The sequence below is a fragment of the Zophobas morio genome, unplaced genomic scaffold (assembly GCF_036711695.1).
Source record: "Zophobas morio isolate AGI-343-1 ecotype UQ-CSIRO unplaced genomic scaffold, CSIRO_AGI_Zmor_V1 ptg000004l, whole genome shotgun sequence".
Lineage (NCBI taxonomy): Eukaryota > Metazoa > Arthropoda > Insecta > Coleoptera > Tenebrionidae > Zophobas > Zophobas morio.
This window is the reverse complement of record NW_026972109.1, coordinates 2,928,176-2,947,804: the sequence shown is the minus strand read 5'-3', so window position 1 is coordinate 2,947,804 and position 19,629 is coordinate 2,928,176. Positions and strand designations below refer to the sequence as shown.

The following is a 19,629-nucleotide window of genomic DNA, read 5'->3' as shown; positions in this document are numbered from 1 at the left end:
ATATTTCGTTATACAAATTTTCCATTTTAAACATGTTTTAAGTTTCATCTTTTGCAAAAAAGTCTACACATGTTAAAATAAAAAGGCAAAATGTAAGCCCGCTCACCCGCCCTATCTCGATTGTGATGATTTTTTTGGATTCACCCTGAACCAAGGAGGCGGAGCTTAACTGCAAAATATGTATTTCTTTACAAGAAATTAAAAACATGTTTTTGAGTATCGTGTTATACAAAGAATACCATGTATATTAAGAAAAAAAAAAAAAACACCAAAATATAAACCCCGCCCACCCACCCCATCTCAATTGTAATGATTTTTTTTTCTTAGAAACTTAAAACATGTTTAAAATGGTAAATTGTTGTAAGGAAACATTGATTTTGCAGATAAGCTCCGCTCCCTTGGATCTCGACGAATAAAAAAATATCATCACAATTGAGATAGGGTGCGTGGGCGGGGCTACATTTTGCCTTTTTTTCTTAATACGTGTAGTCATTTTTTCACGACAAGAAACTTAAAACATCTTCAAAATGGTAAATTTGTACAGGGAAATATCGGTTAATTTTTCGTAGAAAAATAATGATTTTACAATTATGCTCCGCCCCTGGGCTTACGACGAATAAAAAAAATCATCAGAATTAAGAAAGGGTGGGTGGGCGGGGCTTATATTTCACCCTTTTCTTCTTAATATATATAGCCATTTTTTCACAACAATAAACTTAGAACATGGTTAAAATGGTACATTTTTGCAAGGAAATATGGATTTTGCACTTACGGGGCGGAGCCTAATTGCAAAATCCATATTTGCTTATACAAATTTTCTATTCTAACATGTTTTAAGTTTTATGTTCTGAAAAGAAGTTTACACATATTAAAACAAAAGGCAAAATGTAGGCCCGCCCACCCGCCCTGTCTCAATTGTGATGATTTTTTTGTATTCGCTGTGAACCAAGGGGGCGGAGCTTAACTGCAAAATACTTATTTCTCTACAAGAAATTAAAAATATGTTTTTGAGTGTCGTGTTGTTCAAAGAATACTATGTATATTAAGAAAAAAAGGTAAAATATAAACCCCGCCCACCCACCCCATCGCAATTGTAATGATTTTTTTTTATTTTTAGAAACTTAAAACACGTTTAAAATGGTAAATTTTTGTAAGGAAACGTGGATTTTGAAATTAGGCTCCGCCCCTAGGTCTTCCAACGAATGAAAACTTCAATTGTTGTAAGGAAACATGGATTTTGCAGTTAAGCTCCGCTCCCTTGGATCTCGACGAATAAAAAAATATCATTACAATTGAGATAGGGCGGGTGGGCGGGGCTAAATTTTGCCGTTTTTCTTAATATGTGTTGTCATCTTTTCATAACAAGAAACTTAAAACACGTTTAAAATGGTAAATTTGTATAGGGAAATTTTGCAATTACGCTCCTCCCCTCGGTCTGACAACGAATGAAAAATTCATTATGACTGAATTTGAGAAGTATTGGTGGGGTTTCTCGTTTGGTTTTCTTTTTTAATTAATATATTTAGTTTTCTTTGTATAAAACGATAACTTAAGAACATATTTCACATGCTAATTTCTCGTAGAAAAAAAAAGGATTTTACAATTAAGTTCCGCCCCTCGGCTTACGACAAATAAAAAAAATTGAGATAGGGTGGGTGGGCGGGCCTTATAGTTTGGCTTTCTTTTCTTAATATACATAGCCATCTTTTGACAACAAGAAACTTAAAACATGGTTAAAATGATACATTGATAATTGAAAAACCGATATTTTCTTACACAAATTTTCCATTTTGAACATGTTTTCAGTTTAATGTTGTGAAAAGAAGTGTGCTTATATTAAAACGAAAAGACAAAATGTGTAGACGTATTTCGACAACAAGAAACTTAAAACATGGTAAATTTTTGTAATAATCAACATAAATCCTCCAATTTTCTTCGACAACCTGTTTAAATATGACAGAAGTTGAACGTCATAGTTACCATTAACGGCAATTTGGGAACGAAGTTTATAAAAGTAACGTCAGCGGGAACTTCAACGTCAACAGCCAGTTAATAAATCCCCCTTAAATTACTAGTTAGAAAAATTGCATTACGTAGATACTGGTCAAAGTATAGTCGGGTAAATTTAAAGTGGCAACCTAACTTTTAAACAACGCCGTAGAATTATAAAAGCAGTGGCGGCTCGTAATTGACTGACAAATGTAATTTTGACAGAAGCTAATACTTTTATGTGCCTATAAAAGTTAAATGGTGTGTCACTTTACGTGTCACCGACTATAAGAAATTGGCAAAAAGCTCCGTTTTGTGTTGAAATATTCAGGACAGTTTTTTAAAATTTTGTTTAAATAATTATAGGTAGCAGTTGCAGAAACACAGTGTGCATTAGTGTTTTACATAAAGTGCACTGGAAATAAAGATTATTGATAAAATCCACCTTGGAAATTTATCACTCAATTATAGCTTTATTTTGTTCAAATTATAGAGAGTGTTGAAGAACGCCGGTAACTTTTTGATTAGTCATGGTAATAATTCTGTTGTAAGACTTTCAATTGGGTTTTCTCTTTTCCAAGCTATTCGGAATTATGATCAGGCGTTTTAGATCGGAGAGAATCGTTTCTGGTTGAAATTTTTTGCGTAATTTTCACCAGGATAAATCTGCAATATTATCAAAATCGGTTCAAGCGATATCTGCCAAGTCGTTTCGATTAGGTTGCTGCATAGGTTAACTGACATACATAATTATTTAAAAAATAACGTTATCTTAATATCACAATTTGATTTAATGGTGCCGTCAAACGGAACTTTTTTTTTTTCAAAATAGCGACCCCTATTTGTATTTTCTATCTTAAAAATGGCACTGTTGTTGAAATAAACCGAACAATAAGTTATAAATTATAAAAAATACAATGCCAACACTACACAAAGTGATACTGAACTGGTAAACAAGGCTATTAGCAGTTTCAAATCAACTACTTAACTTTGTCTTTTGTTACATTGTAAGTCTAGACTGGACTTTTGGTATTCAGTATCTATGACAGGTAAAACAGCTCACAAATGCGCATTATTTCTTTGTCAGTGTCAAATCTACATCTAGTTTAAAATTCTAAATATTCAAGTCCACGAAACTAAAATTTGTAGCAGTAGTTTTCGTCCAGATATTGTTATTGGCGGTGTTTCTAAGGTGCGGCGTCATTCTTTCGTGTTTATTAGAAACCTAACACGCGAGTGCAACAACATTGTTTCAAATTTATCAAACAGTGTAAAGTAGCGTCACGATTCTAATATTACACGATGTTATACAACTTTTTATCAACGAACACAATACGTAAATGTCGGTCTGTCGTTTCCGTTTGTTTGTCCACCAAGAAACGGATAACGCACTCTTTAAGTTTTGTAAAAGGACAGCTAGAGATAAATTTGACAGGTGGAGTGTGCTTGATAACGTAAATAGCGACGATAAAACGCTGTTATCACTGTTATCTATCACTAATCTTCACACTTTTTCTATTCGTTCTTGAATAAAGTATAATTAAATAAAAACCTGTTCTAATGTGCGCGTGTTGAAAACATTACTAATAACGCCTTATAAAACCGCAGTCATTTACCCACTGAGTTTACAGTAAAAGATAACCCAGGTATTCATAACTAATTTTCGTCTATTAGTCATCGAAACTGTGAATCGGTGAAAGCAAAGGATTTTATTTTAGAAAAGTGGTCTACATTTTTAGATACAGTTATGACTTTGCTTTTTGCTCTGACCTCTCCTCTTTCAGACAGATCGTCGTCGTATGATTAACCACTAACCAATGAATTCACTTCTTCAACACACGACTACTGATACTAGAATGAAACGATATTCTTTGTTGTTGTTAATATACTTTATTAAAAAATCCTAGTGATGTTCACGTGATATTTGACCTATAACCGATCAAAGCTTCAACCTATTCAACAAAGGAAGGCTATTTTTGTCAAGTACTATTTTGTTTTTGACACTCTAAAAAATGATTGACCAATTGTCGCAGTGGATATTTCCACGTTGAGGTAGGCAGCGTACTTAAAATCAGATAAAGCGCATTGTTCATTCAAATTAACAATAGATTAGGAACCAGGGGATAGAGTTCATCTGATATGTTCTTGCTTAGTATCCCATCGAGTTTTTAATCACTTAAAGTTGACTAATAATTGATTAAAGTGTTAAAGTCGTCAGTGTGTTCAATGAGTTCGCATAAACCCGACGTGAAAAAATGATGATCCAACTGGTGTTCAGTTTGATAACTTACTTAAATTTATTCTTTTTGTGTTTCTTCGTTGTCAAGAAGCTCGACTTATTCCACTTATTTTACGGGTCTTTACAGCTAGCCATCGTTTTATTTTTCGTTTATTTGATTTTGTTTTTGAAATGGTAAGGGTGCAACGGATTTCGATGACCAACTGACTTTTTTTTTGTTCAAGGATCAACAAAATGGTGGACATCCTCACGAACCGGATTTTCGACAGTTTCAGCCGATTTTCGCCGAAAGAAAACCACCAGACTGAGTCCCTCACAACTATATCTCATCTGAAACGTTTTTCCAAAGAGCAACAGTTTCGAAAACGGCACTCATTCAAAGATGACATTAAGGTGAGTTTGGTTTGTTGGTCGTGTATATCCATGATTTAGAGATAACGAGCTTGTATCAGTGTCCCCCAACAACAACACTTTCTCTTATAATTTCCTGAATGAATTTTTTATTAGTTAAATAGTTGGTGTCGAAATGTGCGTGAAACGCTGTCGTTTCCTTAAATTCAGGACAATTATACGGTTTTGTGTACGTCCGGTTTTTAATAGACACTCATTTTTTAATAGTCGTTGCTTTGTTTATCCACAGGATCGCGAAAGTCAGCTATTTGACATCAAGGAACATGTTGCAGAGGTGGAAATACCGCCCAGTAGGCCTCTGATGGGGCTTAGTTGTAATTATTGCACCAGCTTAAGTAGGGTAAGTGTACTTTTGACTTCCTGGATAAGCATGTCATGCTTTCTCGGAACTACTAGATTGCTGAATACCGTTTGAATATTAATATTAATATTAATCTCCTCCAACAAATTAATGACGTCACGTCAACTACAGTACAGATACCACTAGATTAGTTCACTGTGTGTTATCTAGGACGTTTATGTAAAGTACATAGAGCATCAATCCTAGAATAGCAACAATGGGGCCTCTGATAAGATAGTGCCTTAAGTGCGACTCGCTGTTTGGTGCGTGTAAAACGCGATAAGACTCAACAAGGTCCAAAAATCCCCCCAAAAAATTCCGCAGCTCAAAATTTCCGAAACACTTTTCTCTACAAAGCCGCTGACGTCACTCCAAAAAGCATCAAGCGCGTTGTTTGGCAGCAACGTGTGCTTGGAGCGAAATTCGTTTTAGAAATGCCGCTCACTCGAAACGGTTTATTTTTAGTTTGGAGTGTCTCATTCGGGCATGGAGTGGCGTGGCTTCGACTCTCGGGTAATAATAATTGTTTTACGTAATTTCATTGCTTTTCGATCGAATCAAATGAGCGCTGCTTGTTTTTGTCAACAGTGGAGTGGTGGCAGAGGTTAATTGTCGCTAAATTTTTGCCAATTGAATGTCCATTAACACACGTGGGATACGTGGTTGCGTCCAATGGTATCAAAAGACTGAGTAAAGTGTGGGTGGAGTTAAGTCTGGTTATGGCGTGCGCACCTTCGGGTTAAAAATGTTGTCGGGTTGGAAAAAATGGGGTGATTGGGTTGACTGCACTGGAAATTTGCGTGGTTGGTGTGGAAGTCTCATAGTATTCAACAGCGGCAACAAAGTCGAAGACGCCGCTATGTAAAAACCGGAATTGTGCGTAAAAAACGAGTCTATAGGTTAATGGGACGACTATTTATGAACACGCAAGAGTTGTTTACGAATGGATACGTTTGGAGTTGGCTGTGCATATTTGAATTGTGTTTTTTGACCAAAAGGTTCATCTTGTAAAAAATAAGACGTTGAGAATTGATTTTATTTAAAAGTAGGAAATGACAACCCTTATAATCCCCATTTGCGCCCACGTGTCCTATGAATTTTTTGGGGATGACATACCACATGGGGTGAAGTGACCGTGGCGCGCTAGTGACCAATACCATTTGAGTTAGGTATGATTTATTCCAGGGTGTAAATCTGGAAAGTCATACGATTTGTTTTTCAATTTATATTGTGTGGTCTGAAAATTTTATTGGTACCGATTTTTGAATTTTTTAATATTCTTGAGTTTCCCGATTTTAGAAAAAAGCGAAAATTAAAAATATATAGAAATTGGAAAATCGGAGAATTCAAAAATCAAAAATGGAGAAATTGAAAGTCGAAAATCACGAAAGAAATTCAAGAATTGAAAAATCTAAAAATTAAAATATCTAGAAATTTCAACTACAAAGAAGTAAAAAAAAAATATCGAAAAATCGAGAAATTGAAAAATCAAAACTCGAAAATTCGAATAAGGGAGGAATAAAAAAATGCAAAAGTGTAAAATTCAACATTGGAACATTGGAAAATTCAAAAATTAAGGATAAAAAAAATCAAAAAACAGAAAAAACCGAACTTGAAAAATCAGATAAGTGAAAAATCAAAATGGAAAAATTGAAAAAGCGAGAATTAAAAATACATAGAAATTGGAAAATTGGAGAATTGAAAAATCAAAAATGGAGAAATTGAAAGTCGAAAATTACGAAAGAAATTCGAGAATTGAAAAATCTAAAAATTAAAATATCTAGAAATTTCAACTACAAAGACGTAAAAAGAAAAAAATCGAAAAATCGAGAAATTGAGAAGTCAAAAATGGAAAATTCGAATAAGTGAGAAATTAAAAAATTGCAAAATTGTAAAATTCAAAATTAGAACATTGGAAAATTGAAAAAATTAAGAATATTAAAATTAAAACAAAAAAAAACGAACTTGAAAAATCAGACAAGTGAAAAATCAAAATGGAAAAATTGAAAAAGCGAAAATTAAAAATACATAGAAATTGGAAAATCGGAGAATTGAAAAATCAAAAACGGAGAAATTGAAAAGTCGAAAATTGCGAAAGAAATTCAAGAATTGAAAAATCTAAAAATTAAAATATCTAGAAATTTCAACTACAAAGACGTAAAAAAAATCGAAAAATCGAGAAATTGAAAAATCAAAAATCGAAAATTCGAATAAGGGAGAAATTAAAAAAATTGCAAAAGTGTAAAATTTAACATTGGAACATTGAAAAATTGAAAAAATTAAGGTTAAAAAAATAAAAAAAACAGAAAAAACCGAACTTGAAAAATCAGACAAGTGAAAAATCAAAATGGAAAAATTGAAAAAGCGAAAACTAAAAGTACATAGAAATTGGAAAATCTGAGAATTGAAAAATCTAAAAATCAAAATATCTAGAAATTTCAACTACAAAGACGTAAAAAAAATCGAAAAATCGAGAAATTGAAAAATCAAAAATCGAAAATTCGAATAAGTGAAAAATTAAAAAATTGCAAAAGTGTAAAATTCAAAATTGGAACATAGGAAAATTGAAAAAATTAAAAAATCAGAAAACAAAAAACCGAACTTGAAAAATCAGATAAGTGAAAAATCAAAATGGAAAAATTGAAAAAGCGAAAACTAAAAATACATAGAAATTGGAAAATCGGAGAATTGAAAAATCAAAAACGGAGAAATTGAAAAGTCGAAAATTGCGAAAGAAATTCAAGAATTGAAAAATCTAAAAATTAAAATATCTAGAAATTTCAACTACAAAAATGTAAAAATAAAAACTCAAAGGATGGAGAGATTGAAAAGTCATAAATCGAAAATTCGAATAAGGGAGAAATTAAAAAATTGCAAAAGTGTAAAATTTAACATTGGAACATTGGAAAATTGAAAAAATTAAGGATAAAAAATCAAAAAACAGAAAAAACCGAACTTGAAAAATCAGATAAGTGAAAAATCAAAATGGAAAAATTGAAAAACCGAAAACTAAAAATACATAGAAATTGGAAAATCGGAGAATTGAAAAATCAAAAATGGAGAAATTGAAAGTCGAAAATTACGAAAGAAATTCAAGAATTGAAAAATCTAAAAATTAAAATATCTAGAAATTTCAACTACAAAAATGTAAAAATAAAAACTCGAAGGATGGAGAGATTGAAAAGTCATAAATCGAAAATTCGAATAAGGGAGAAATTAAAAAATTGCAAAAGTGTAAAATTTAACATTGGAACATTGGAAAATTGAAAAAATTAAGGATAAAAAAATCAAAAAACAGAAAAAACCGAACTTGAAAAATCAGATAAGTGAAAAATCAAAATGGAAAAATTGAAAAAGCGAAAATTAAAAATACATTGAAATTGGAAAATCAGATAAGTGAAAAATCAAAATGGAAAAATTGAAAAACCGAAAACTAAAAATACATAGAAATTGGAAAATCGGAGAATTGAAAAATCAAAAATGGAGAAATTGAAAGTCGAAAATTACGAAAGAAATTCAAGAATTGAAAAATCTAAAAATTAAAATATCTAGAAATTTCAACTACAAAGACGTAAAAAAAATCGAGAAATTGAAAAATCAAAAATCGAAAATTCGAATAAGTGAAAAATTAAAAAATTGCAAAAGTGTAAAATTTAACATTGGAACATTGGAAAATTGAAAAAATTAAGGATAAAAAATCAAAAAACAGAAAAAACCGAACTTGAAAAATCAGATAAGTGAAAAATCAAAATGGAAAAATTGAAAAACCGAAAACTAAAAATACATAGAAATTGGAAAATCGGAGAATTGAAAAATCAAAAATGGAGAAATTGAAAGTCGAAAATTACGAAAGAAATTCAAGAATTGAAAAATCTAAAAATTAAAATATCTAGAAATTTCAACTACAAAAATGTAAAAATAAAAACTCGAAGGATGGAGAGATTGAAAAGTCATAAATCGAAAATTCGAATAAGGGAGAAATTAAAAAATTGCAAAAGTGTAAAATTTAACATTGGAACATTGGAAAATTGAAAAAATTAAGGATAAAAAAATCAAAAAACAGAAAAAACCGAACTTGAAAAATCAGATAAGTGAAAAATCAAAATGGAAAAATTGAAAAAGCGAAAATTAAAAATACATTGAAATTGGAAAATCAGATAAGTGAAAAATCAAAATGGAAAAATTGAAAAACCGAAAACTAAAAATACATAGAAATTGGAAAATCGGAGAATTGAAAAATCAAAAATGGAGAAATTGAAAGTCGAAAATTACGAAAGAAATTCAAGAATTGAAAAATCTAAAAATTAAAATATCTAGAAATTTCAACTACAAAGACGTAAAAAAAATCGAGAAATTGAAAAATCAAAAATCGAAAATTCGAATAAGTGAAAAATTAAAAAATTGCAAAAGTGTAAAATTCAAAATTGGAACATAGGAAAATTGAAAAAATTAAGGATAAAAAAATCAGAAAACAAAAAACCGAACTTGAAAAATCAGATAAGTGAAAAATCAAAATGGAAAAATTGAAAAACGAAAACTAAAAATACATAGAAATTGGAAAATCGGAGAATTGAAAAAATGAATATATCTAGAAATTTAAACTACAAAAATGTGAAAATACAAAAATCGAAGGATGGAGCGATTGAAAAGTCAAAAATCGAAAATTCGAATAAGTGAGAAAATAAAAAAAAAATGCAAAATTTTAAAATTCAAAATTGGAAAATTGAAAAAATTAAGAATAAAAAAATCAAATGGCAAAAAAAAACAGAACTTGAAAAATCAGACAAGTGAAAAATCAAAGTGGAAAAATTGAAAAAGCGAAAATTAAAAGTACATAGAACTTGGAAAATTGAAGAATAACAAATGGAGAATTGAAAAGTCGAAAAATTTAAATATCTAGAAATTTAAAAAATCGAAATATTGAAAAAATAAAAATTGTAAAACAGAAAAATTCACTGGAACATGGAAAAATTGAAAAATCAAAAATTGCCAAATTGAAAAAATAAGAACAGTCCAATTGAGAAATTCAGAATCGAGAAATCGACAAATTGAAACATTGGAAAATCTAGAAATTCAAGAATTGAAAAATCCAAAAATAAAAAACCCGAGAAACTGAAAAATCGGATAATCGAAAAATCAGAATTGGAAAACTTTTAAAATCGAAAAACTAACATATCCAGAAATTGAAAGTCAGAAATGCAAAATTGTAAAATCGAGAAAATGAAAAATCAAAAGTTGAAGATTGAAACAATTGACAACTTGGAAAAAATTAATCGGATAATCGAAAAATCAGAATTGGAAAAATCTTAAAATCGAAAAACTAAAATATGTAGAAATTTCAACTACAAAAATGTAAAAATAAAAAAATCGAAGGATGGGGAGATCGAAAGCTCAAAAATCGACAATTCGAATAAGTGAGAAATTAAAAAATTGAAAAATTGTAAAATTCAAAATAGGAAAAAACCGAACTTGAAAAATCAGACAAGTGTAAAATCAAAACGAAAAAAATTGAAAAAGCGAAAATTAAAAATACATTGAAATTGGAAAATCGGAAAATTGAAGAATAAAAAATCGAATGTATTGAAAAATGAAAAATTATAAAACAGAGAAATTCAAACACTGAAACATGGAAAAATTGGAAAATTAAACTGGCAATTAAAAACAGTCCAATTGAAAAATTCAAAATCGAGAAATCGACGAATCGAAACATTGGAAAATCGAGAAATTAAAAAACCCAAGAAACTGAAAAATCGGATAATCGAAAAATTTAAGAATTGAAAAATCGAAAAATAAAAAATAAACATCGAGAAATACAAAAATCCGGAAATTGAAAAGTTAAAAATGGAAAATGGGTTATAAATAAAAATTGTTAAAACGTTTCCAGGTCATAAGGAGCCTGAAAGCATTCAATCCTGAAGACTGTTTTTGAGAAACTTAATAAAACATAAAAATATTGAATATTGTAGTAACAACAAATGGATTAGAGATTTAGATGCTTGGTTACTAATAAAGCCTAGGGATTTACGATAAGTAGACTCTACTGATAAGCAATGTGGCGATAAAACATTAGTAAATGAAATCGTAAATTTTTTAAACTATGGTTTTAACTTCAGGTAGCAGTAAACAACACGAGTTCGAGATGCCAGCACAAATTTCCACTTAACTTACCAAGTGGAGAAATTTTTTTGGAACTAGTTCTTTTGAAATCTAAATATTTTCGCCATTTTCTCAGTAAAGAGTAATTAAAGGAATAATTACGGTTGTCCGAACTACTTACTATCTCAAAAATTAAATAGTTCTAAGCATCATTAGGACTAATCTCCAGCTTTTATCAAAGGATAGACGAAATGAATTGAAAATGAAACTTCGAAATCAAAATGGTGTAGAAATTTATTATAGTAGATCTTTATATTGTTGCTGATCTCGTGATTTTTTTAAATATTTTAATAGACGAATGTGGAAAATGGTGAGTCATATTTTTTTTGTAATATTGTACCACTCATAATTTTCGTTATTAGGGAAACTTTTGTAAAGTGTGGTAAAGTAGGTATATATAGTGAACCAAGAGCTATAAGGTTATATGGCCATCATAAAAGTAGTTGACCGCAAATAAATACCCCCTTTGTGTGGTTCTTACTAAGCGTACTGGTTGGCAATAAATCATCTTCTAAACATTTCTTGCTCATATTTAACAGGGCCGGCTTTCAAAGCGAGTGGTTATTTCGGAACCCTCAGCGGCTGCAGGTAGTAAAGAAATAGTGGAGTGGTGGATTTTCATATTTAGTGAAAGCCGCCCCTGAACGAAACCACAAGAGCCGGTCGAGCTGCAGTGGACACGTTATTTACGACCCTAAAACCTTTTCTATTGTAAACAACTTAACTTCGACACAATGGGATGATTTTATGATGGCCATATAACCTTGGTTCATTATATATAGGTTTAACTCTACAGATTTCCAGGAAAAACTGAAATTTCATTTTTGTCCACTTACAAAGATTTTTACCTGGACCGTACCTGAAATAATCCTTAATCCTGGTTGGGTCCGTTTTCTAATTAAAAGGGACTTGTGGTCTCTAAACTTAGTTTCAAAGTTTCTGTTGAAGCGAACAGAAGTTTTCTCAGTGCGGAAATTGTTAGTCAGTTTTCAAATTTTTTAATAGTGATGATTACGTTGGCGTGCTTTAAACAATTTTTGGGGGAAGCGTGGGTAAGTTGGTGTTTTATGTGTCATTTATATGGGGTTTTCATTGTTTGATATCTCGTAGGCATGCAAAGTCGCGGGTTGCTATAACTGTAGTATTTGACGCATTAGAATTTTAGGTTAAGTGGTGCGCGCTGATCAGTACCAACTGATTTTAAAATCCATAGCCTACTAGATATCAAACATTAAAGCTTTATACAGACTAAAACACAACAAAAAAATTTTGTACCCTTTTTGCTGCATCAGCAAAAATAATTATAAAAACAAATACACACTAGGGTCACTGCATGTTTTAGATTTACATAATTACTTCGGTAAATTTAGTTCGCTGAATTAAGGAACTTTAAACTTTGACCAATGTGACAATAGATAGTAGACGCGTGCTAAAACTGACTGATAATTGTCTATCAACAAAAAATTGACTTTTGTGTTTGATCGTATGATGATGACAGCTGCAATTTTTGCGATTTCGCGTTTTACTCAAGAATTACCAAAAATAATTTCCTTTTACCGAGGTGATCTACTTCGTCACTGGATACATCTCGGTCAAACCGGTTGTAAAATAAACTTAAAATTCGTGCAAATACGTCAATCGAATTAATTTTAAATTTTTTTGTCCATTTTGTTTAATAAATATGTAAACAAGTACAAAACGTTTTTTTTCAGGAGTCGCTGGTTAACAAAACCACCGAAAAATTAGCCTTGAACAACATCCTAGACCATACCCCATCCCTCCACAACAATGGCTTCCTCCAACGAACTTTCTCCCATCTCAACCAAGTCTACCAACTGCGAAAATTCGACTACCCCCAAGTCGCAGAGGTGGTTTTAAACGACGACCGCTTGAAGCAAGCCATTGAAAAAACGGCCCTCCAGCAGTTCCAGGACTCCGACAGAAACGACGACGATTTTTACCAAGAGCTGCTAAAAAACAACCAAAAACGGGCAAATAAATTGTTATATGGAATGAGATCCACTTTATCCGACTTTATACTACGATTTACGTCATGGGTTTTATACAAGTTGTTACCCTGTTTTATAAGCTGCGTAGCCGCCCATCCGGGACAAATAAACATGCTGAAGGAGGCCGGAAAGACGAACCTTCCGCTCATTTTCCTGCCGCTGCACAGGTCACACTTGGATTACATTCTTATATCGTTTATTTTGCTGAACAACAACGTGCGCTCGCCGCTGGTGGCGGCGGGGGACAACCTCCGGATACCGTTTTTTGGGTAAGAAACATTGCTTTTATTATAAAAACTTGTAAAATAAGCAAATTCAGATTACACCACTGATTGACAGTTGAAATGTCAACAGACAATTCATAATTCCAAAATTACTAAATTTCCACAGCCATCTGCAACCGTTTTGAAATACATAAATAAGTTGTGTTATGCAACCAACAATACACCTGACTACGAATTTCGTTCTTCCAGTTCTTTGCTCCGCGGCCTGGGCGCCTTCTTCATCAAGCGTCGCATCGACCCGATAATGGGCCGTAAAGACCACCTCTACAAGGCCGTCCTGCACACTTACATGAACGAGTGTCTGCGCGCCGGCCACAACGTGGAGTTCTTCCTGGAAGGCGGGCGCACGCGAACCGGGAAACCTTGCATGCCCAAGTACGGCATCCTCAGCGTGATCGTGGAGGCCTTCATGGACGGGACCATCGACGACGCGCTGTTGGTGCCCGTGAGCGTGAACTACGAGAAGCTGGTGGACGGGAACTTCGTGCGCGAGCAGCTGGGGCAGCCGAAGGAGATGGAGACGTTCGGGGCGGCGATGAGGGCGATCTGGCACGTTTTGAACAGCGATTTCGGAATGATCAGGATCGATTTCAATCAGCCGTTCTCGCTTAAAGTAAGTGTGAAAAAGTGTGTGGGTTTTTGTTATTTTGTGGTTGGTAGGAGCTGGTGAAGACGTTCAACGCGTCGAAGAAGCTGCCGGCGAATGGGTTGAAGATGCTGAAGTCGAATCCGTCGACGACGAGTTTGTACGGGACGGATGTGGTGTCGGATGAGCACAAGACGTTGGTGGAGAGTATTTCGAAACATATTATTTACGGTGAGTCAGAGGTTGGGTGGTATTTTAAATATGTGGTGATAGGATGACGGGGCAAAGGTTGGTCAGACCACTTTTGTGTGTTTGTGATTTGGAATTGTTGATTATTTATTGTTTGGATTGTGGTGTGGTGAATGAAAGTGATGATGTTTTTGTAACGAATCGGGCCGGGATATGTTTCATTTACAATGAAAATTGGATACATTATTTCGTGCCAGATTTGTTGATAAACAACGAACCGAGTTTAATTCATCGTTTCCAGACTATTCATTTTTTAGTTCATCGTAAAGTGAACAAATAAATATCTTCCAACTACAATTTATGTTGTAGATGAGTCTCTTAATTATGTTTTGTCTACGTAAAAAAGCACATAAACAATTTATGTTCTAGCAACATTAGTGTCTAACTACAAGCATAAAATGAGTGAAACATTGTTCATTTTATTTATTTATTTTTTCAGAATGTAGATTTTTAAATACTACATTCATTATTGGATTATTATCGTTCCTACGAAAAAGTCCGTAATTTATGTTAGTAACAATTAAAATAACATTAATTTGCAGACTTCGTATCGTATTTTCGTTTTTCAGTTTCTCGATTTTTCAATTTTTTTTACTGAACTTTTCCACTTGCAATTTTTCGATGTTTCAATGTTAAAATTTTTGATTTTATAATTGTTTTCTCAATTTTCCAATTTCTAAAAATTTTTAATTTTTCGTTCAAGTTCTGGATTTGAATTTTTTATCTTTCAACAAAAAGAACAAAAATTGAAACGAAAATAGAGAATTTGAAAAAGGAATCTATTTCTATTTTGAAATTTCCCGAGTTTACAGCTTTTTGAGTTCCCGATTTAAACTTTTTTCGAATTTTAAATTTTGCTTTTACAATTTTTTGTTTTTTACATTTTCAGTTACGAAGAGATTTTTCAATTTCTCAATTTTTTCAGTTTTTTGATTTTTTAATCCCTAAAATTTTTCGATTTTTAAGGTTCTGATTTATAATTTTGTAATCCATGGATTTTTCAATTACCCAATTTTTCTCTCACTTCTTTTCAATTTCTCCATTTTTAATTTTTCGATTTTTAATTTTCAATTTTTACTTTTTCAAATTCCCAATTTATTCATACTGAAATTTTAAAAAATCGGAAAATTAAAAAATCAAAAAATGATAATTCGATTTTTGAGTGTCACTTTTTTTTAATTTTGCATTAAATTTTTCATTTTCTCGATCTTTTCGATTCTTTAATTTTACAATTTTGTACTTTTTCGAGTTCTTAATTGTCCGAGTTTTCAGTTTCTCGGTCTTTCATTTTTAATTTTACGACTTTACGATTTTTTAAAATTGAAAAAGTAATCGATTTTTATTTTGAATTTCCCCAGTCTACAGTTTTTCAGTTTTCGATTTAAAACTTTTCAGTTTTTATTTTTAATTTCAGTTTCATTTTAAATAAATCCAATATGCTTCTCCTTTTCAATTTTCCAATTTTTCAATTTCTAGATATTTTTTTTTATTCGAATGATATTTGAATATTTAGATTTTCCATTTATTGAAATTTTAGATTTCTTGGTTTGTAATTTTTCAATTTTTCGATGTTATTAGTTTTCGTATTTTTAATTTCTTGCAATTTTAATTTTTTACTTTTCGAGTAATAATATTCTGCAATTTTTCAATTTCCGGATTTTTAGTTTTTTAATTTTTCGATTATTTTTCACTTTCTCGCTTTTTAATTTGTCATTCTCAACAAAAAGAGGAAACTGAAATTTTGAAAAACCTGAAAATTGAGAAAGAAAAAATTGAAAATAGAGAAACTGAAAAGTAAACATCGAAACGCCAAAAAAATTAAAAATCGAGAAATTGAAGATTGTGATCGGTGTCATTTTAAAATTTTTTGAGTTTACAGCTTTTTTGTTCGCGATTCTTGGAGTTTTCAGTTTAAAAATTTTCAATTTCCGATTTAAAATCTTTCCGTTTTTCTTTTTTTCAATTTTCCGGTTTTCAAATTGTAGATACATATTTTCATTTTTCAGTTCTTAAATTTTTCTATTTTACACTCCTGCAATTTGTCAATTTCTCAAATATCCAATTTTACAATATTTTGAATTTTCGGTTTGACAACCTTGCAATTTTTCGAATTCTCAATTATCCGACTTTTCAATTTGTCGATTTTTAAATTTTTGGAATTTTAATTTTTCAATTTTTCGATTTAAAAATTTTAAAGTTCGCGATTTTTCATTTCTCGATTTGTAGTCTTTCAATTTTTTTTTTGTTTCTATTCGTTATTTATATTTTTTGTAATTTTTATTTTTAATTTTTCAGTGTTTGGATCTTTCGATTATTCAGTTTTAATATTTCGCAATTTTTCTATTCCTCAATAATCCAATTTTTCAATTTCCGGATTTTTAGTTTTTTAATTTTTCGATTTTTTTTCACTGAAATTTTGAAAAATAGGAAGATCGAAAAAACAAAAATTGAAAATAGAGAAATTTAAAAGTAATCATCGAAAAGCTAAAAAAATAAAAAACGAGAAATTGAAAATTGGGATCTATTTTTTTATAAAATTTTTCGAGTTTACAGCTTTTTTATTCGCAATTTTTTGGATTTTCAGTTTAAAATTTTTCAATTTTCCGATTTTTTCAACTTTGGATTTTCGATTTTTCAATTTTTGAGTTTCCATTTTTATTTTTAATTTCATTTTCATTTTTCAATTTTACAATATTTCGATTTTTCATTTATTTAAATTTTCGATTTCTCGGTTTATAAATTTTCAATTTTTCGATGTTTCAATGTTACCATGTTTTGGCGTTTTCAGTTTCTTGAAATTTTTATTTTTAATTTTTCAATTTCCGGATTTTTAGTTTCAACAAAAAGAACAAACTGAAATTTTGAAAAACCGGAAAATTGAAAAACAAAAATTGAAAATAGAGAAATTTAAAAGTAAATATGGAAACTCGAAAAAATTAAAATCGAGAAATTGAAACTTGAGACCGATTTCATTTTAAAATTTTTCAATTTTCCGATTTTTTAATTTTGGTTGTTCAATTTTTCAACTTATGTTTTTTAATTTTCCAAGTTTTCATTTATTTAGTTTTTCTATTTCCAAATTTTCTTCGTTTTTTTAAATTTTCGTTTTTACATTTTTTTTGAATATCTATTTTTGTTTCTATTATTCCATTATGTATTCGATTTTTCAGTGTCATTTTTTTTACATTTCGATTTTTTTTTAATTTCTTGATCTCAATTCTTCAGTTTTACAATTTTGCACTTTTCCGAATTTTTAATTATCCGACTTTTCAGCTTCTCGATCTTTAATTTTAACTTTTACGACTTTACGATTTCTCAAAATATCAGTTGAAACGTTCACTTTATAAATTAAAAATTGAAAAATGGAGAAACTGAAAAAGTAATCGATTTTGATTTTGAATTTCCGGGTCTACAGTTTTTTTGAGTTTTCGTTTTAAAATTTTTCCATTTTTATTTTCAATTTCAGTTTCATTTTAAATAAATTCAATATGTTTCTACTTTATAATATTTCGTTTTTTCAATTTACCTGTTTTTCAATTTCTTTTTTTTTTGCAATTTGTCAGTTTCTCAAATACCCAATTTTACAATTTTTCGACTTTTCAATTTCTCAATTTTTTTAATTTTTCCAGTTTTCGATATTTTTAATGTTCCACATTCTATTCGAAATGATATTTTAATTTGTGGATTTCTCATATTTTCGATTTTTCGGTTTCTAATTTTTCAATTTTCCGATTTTTCAATTTCTTGAGTTTTTTATTTTTATTTTTCAATCTCTTATCCAGTTTTTCAATATCCGGATTTTTAGTTTTTTCATTTTTCGATTTATTTTTCATATTCTCGCTTTTTAATTTTTCAGTCTCCCAACAAAAAGAACAAATATATTCAAACTGAAATTTTGAAAAACCGGAAAATTGAAAAATCAAAAATTGAAAATTGGATTTTTCGTTGCCATTTTTTTTTAATTTTGCATTTAATTTTTCAATTTCTTGATCTTCTCGATTCTTAAAATTGAAAAATTGCTGTATTACAAATTAAAAAAAAAAATCAAAAATCGGTTCCAAAAAAGCTCAGATCACAGATTTTTTTATCAATTTGAATTTGTGTCAGTTTGAATTTGCCGCCAAGGTGCTTTATTGTGATTGGTATTTAATAAATATTTATGTAATAGTTTTTGTGCGATGATGTCATCACTTTTTTTGAAAGGATGAATAAAACCAGAAATTAAAATATGTATATAATATGTGTTATCTCAGATAAAAGAGAGCTTGTTGTTTTCAGGTTTGTTTAGACTCTTTTAAAGTTTAATTGCAGTTGCATTTTTATATTCTTTTTATTATAGACATTTACGATAACCAATGCCTTTAATGTTGTCCGAGTCCCCAAAAAGCAATCACATTAAATGTTATCCGAATATTTGTGATAATAACGACAAAATAAAAAAAAAAATTGTGATAAACAATTATAACTTGCTTTGGAACTATGTAACAAAATAATATTTATTTTTTTTAGATTGTGCCAAATCGACGTCAGTCATGTCCACCAACGCCCTCGCCTTTTTATTATTATCGAAGCACCGAGAGGGCGCCACCGTCAAGCAGCTCGTTGTCGACCTCGACCTCTTACGCGAAGAACTCCACCAAAGCCGGAAAGACCTAGGTTTCACCGGCGACTCCTTCGACATAATCAACTACAGCGCCGAATTACTTGGCCCGGGACTGATCCGCAAGGAAAAAGTAAACGGCGAAGACACAATCAAACCAATCGCAATATTACCAAACGTCATAGAACTTTCCTATTATAGTAATACGTTAGTTACTCATTTCGCGCTGGAGTCGATAGTGGCAATCGCCGTTTCCGTTGTAGCAACTGCGGCAGGCACAGTTTCTCACGTAGAATTAATCGACACGGTATTGGATCTGTGCAGTATCTTTCAATACGAGTTCATAGTGTGTAAGCCTTGTCAAAATTTAGAGCATATTGTGATCGGATGCATCGACGATTTGAACGTGAGGCATCGCATTTTCGTGGAACAGGAACAGGATTCGGAGCGAGTGGCACGGAGTAAGCGGATAGCGAAGCGATTCGACGACGAAGACGACATCGACGAGGCGGAAACCGAGAAACCGTATATTTTAAGCGACGAGAAAACGGCTGTGGAACGTCTGAAGTTTTTGAGAGTTTTACTTATGCCTTTGCTTGAAGCGTACGCCGTTACTGCTTTTAGTTTGGATAAGTTAGTGGGGAAGTCTTTATTGGAGAGCGAATTGGTTAATGATATTCTTAGCGAAATTCAGCTGCAGGTGTCAGCAGGGGCGGTGATATATGGTATGCAACTTTGTGACTTTTGTATGACATTTTCATTGATT

At 31.0% G+C, this 19,629-nt stretch overlaps 1 protein-coding gene across 5 annotated transcripts in view; it reads left to right on the top strand.

The window, feature by feature from the left end:
- LOC135137354 (glycerol-3-phosphate acyltransferase 1, mitochondrial) overlaps nucleotides 1–19,629 on the top strand; it is a 28,082-nt gene that overhangs the window by 8,032 nt on the left and 421 nt on the right. For 2 of the 5 annotated variants that reach the window (XM_064066990.1, XM_064066984.1), the window contains exons 2-7: nucleotides 4,453–4,621; nucleotides 4,869–4,979; nucleotides 12,848–13,413; nucleotides 13,618–14,041; nucleotides 14,089–14,245; nucleotides 18,773–19,588. In XM_064066990.1, the coding sequence (XP_063923060.1) occupies nucleotides 4,463–4,621; nucleotides 4,869–4,979; nucleotides 12,848–13,413; nucleotides 13,618–14,041; nucleotides 14,089–14,245; nucleotides 18,773–19,588 (2,233 nt within the window). In that variant the 5' untranslated portion in view covers nucleotides 4,453–4,462. Of the gene's footprint in view, nucleotides 1–3,564; nucleotides 3,636–3,699; nucleotides 4,042–4,194; nucleotides 4,403–4,452; nucleotides 4,622–4,868; nucleotides 4,980–12,847; nucleotides 13,414–13,617; nucleotides 14,042–14,088; nucleotides 14,246–18,772; nucleotides 19,589–19,629 lie in introns of those variants that run through there. The other 3 variants (XM_064067000.1, XM_064066996.1, XM_064066979.1) reach the window with 3 other exon arrangements.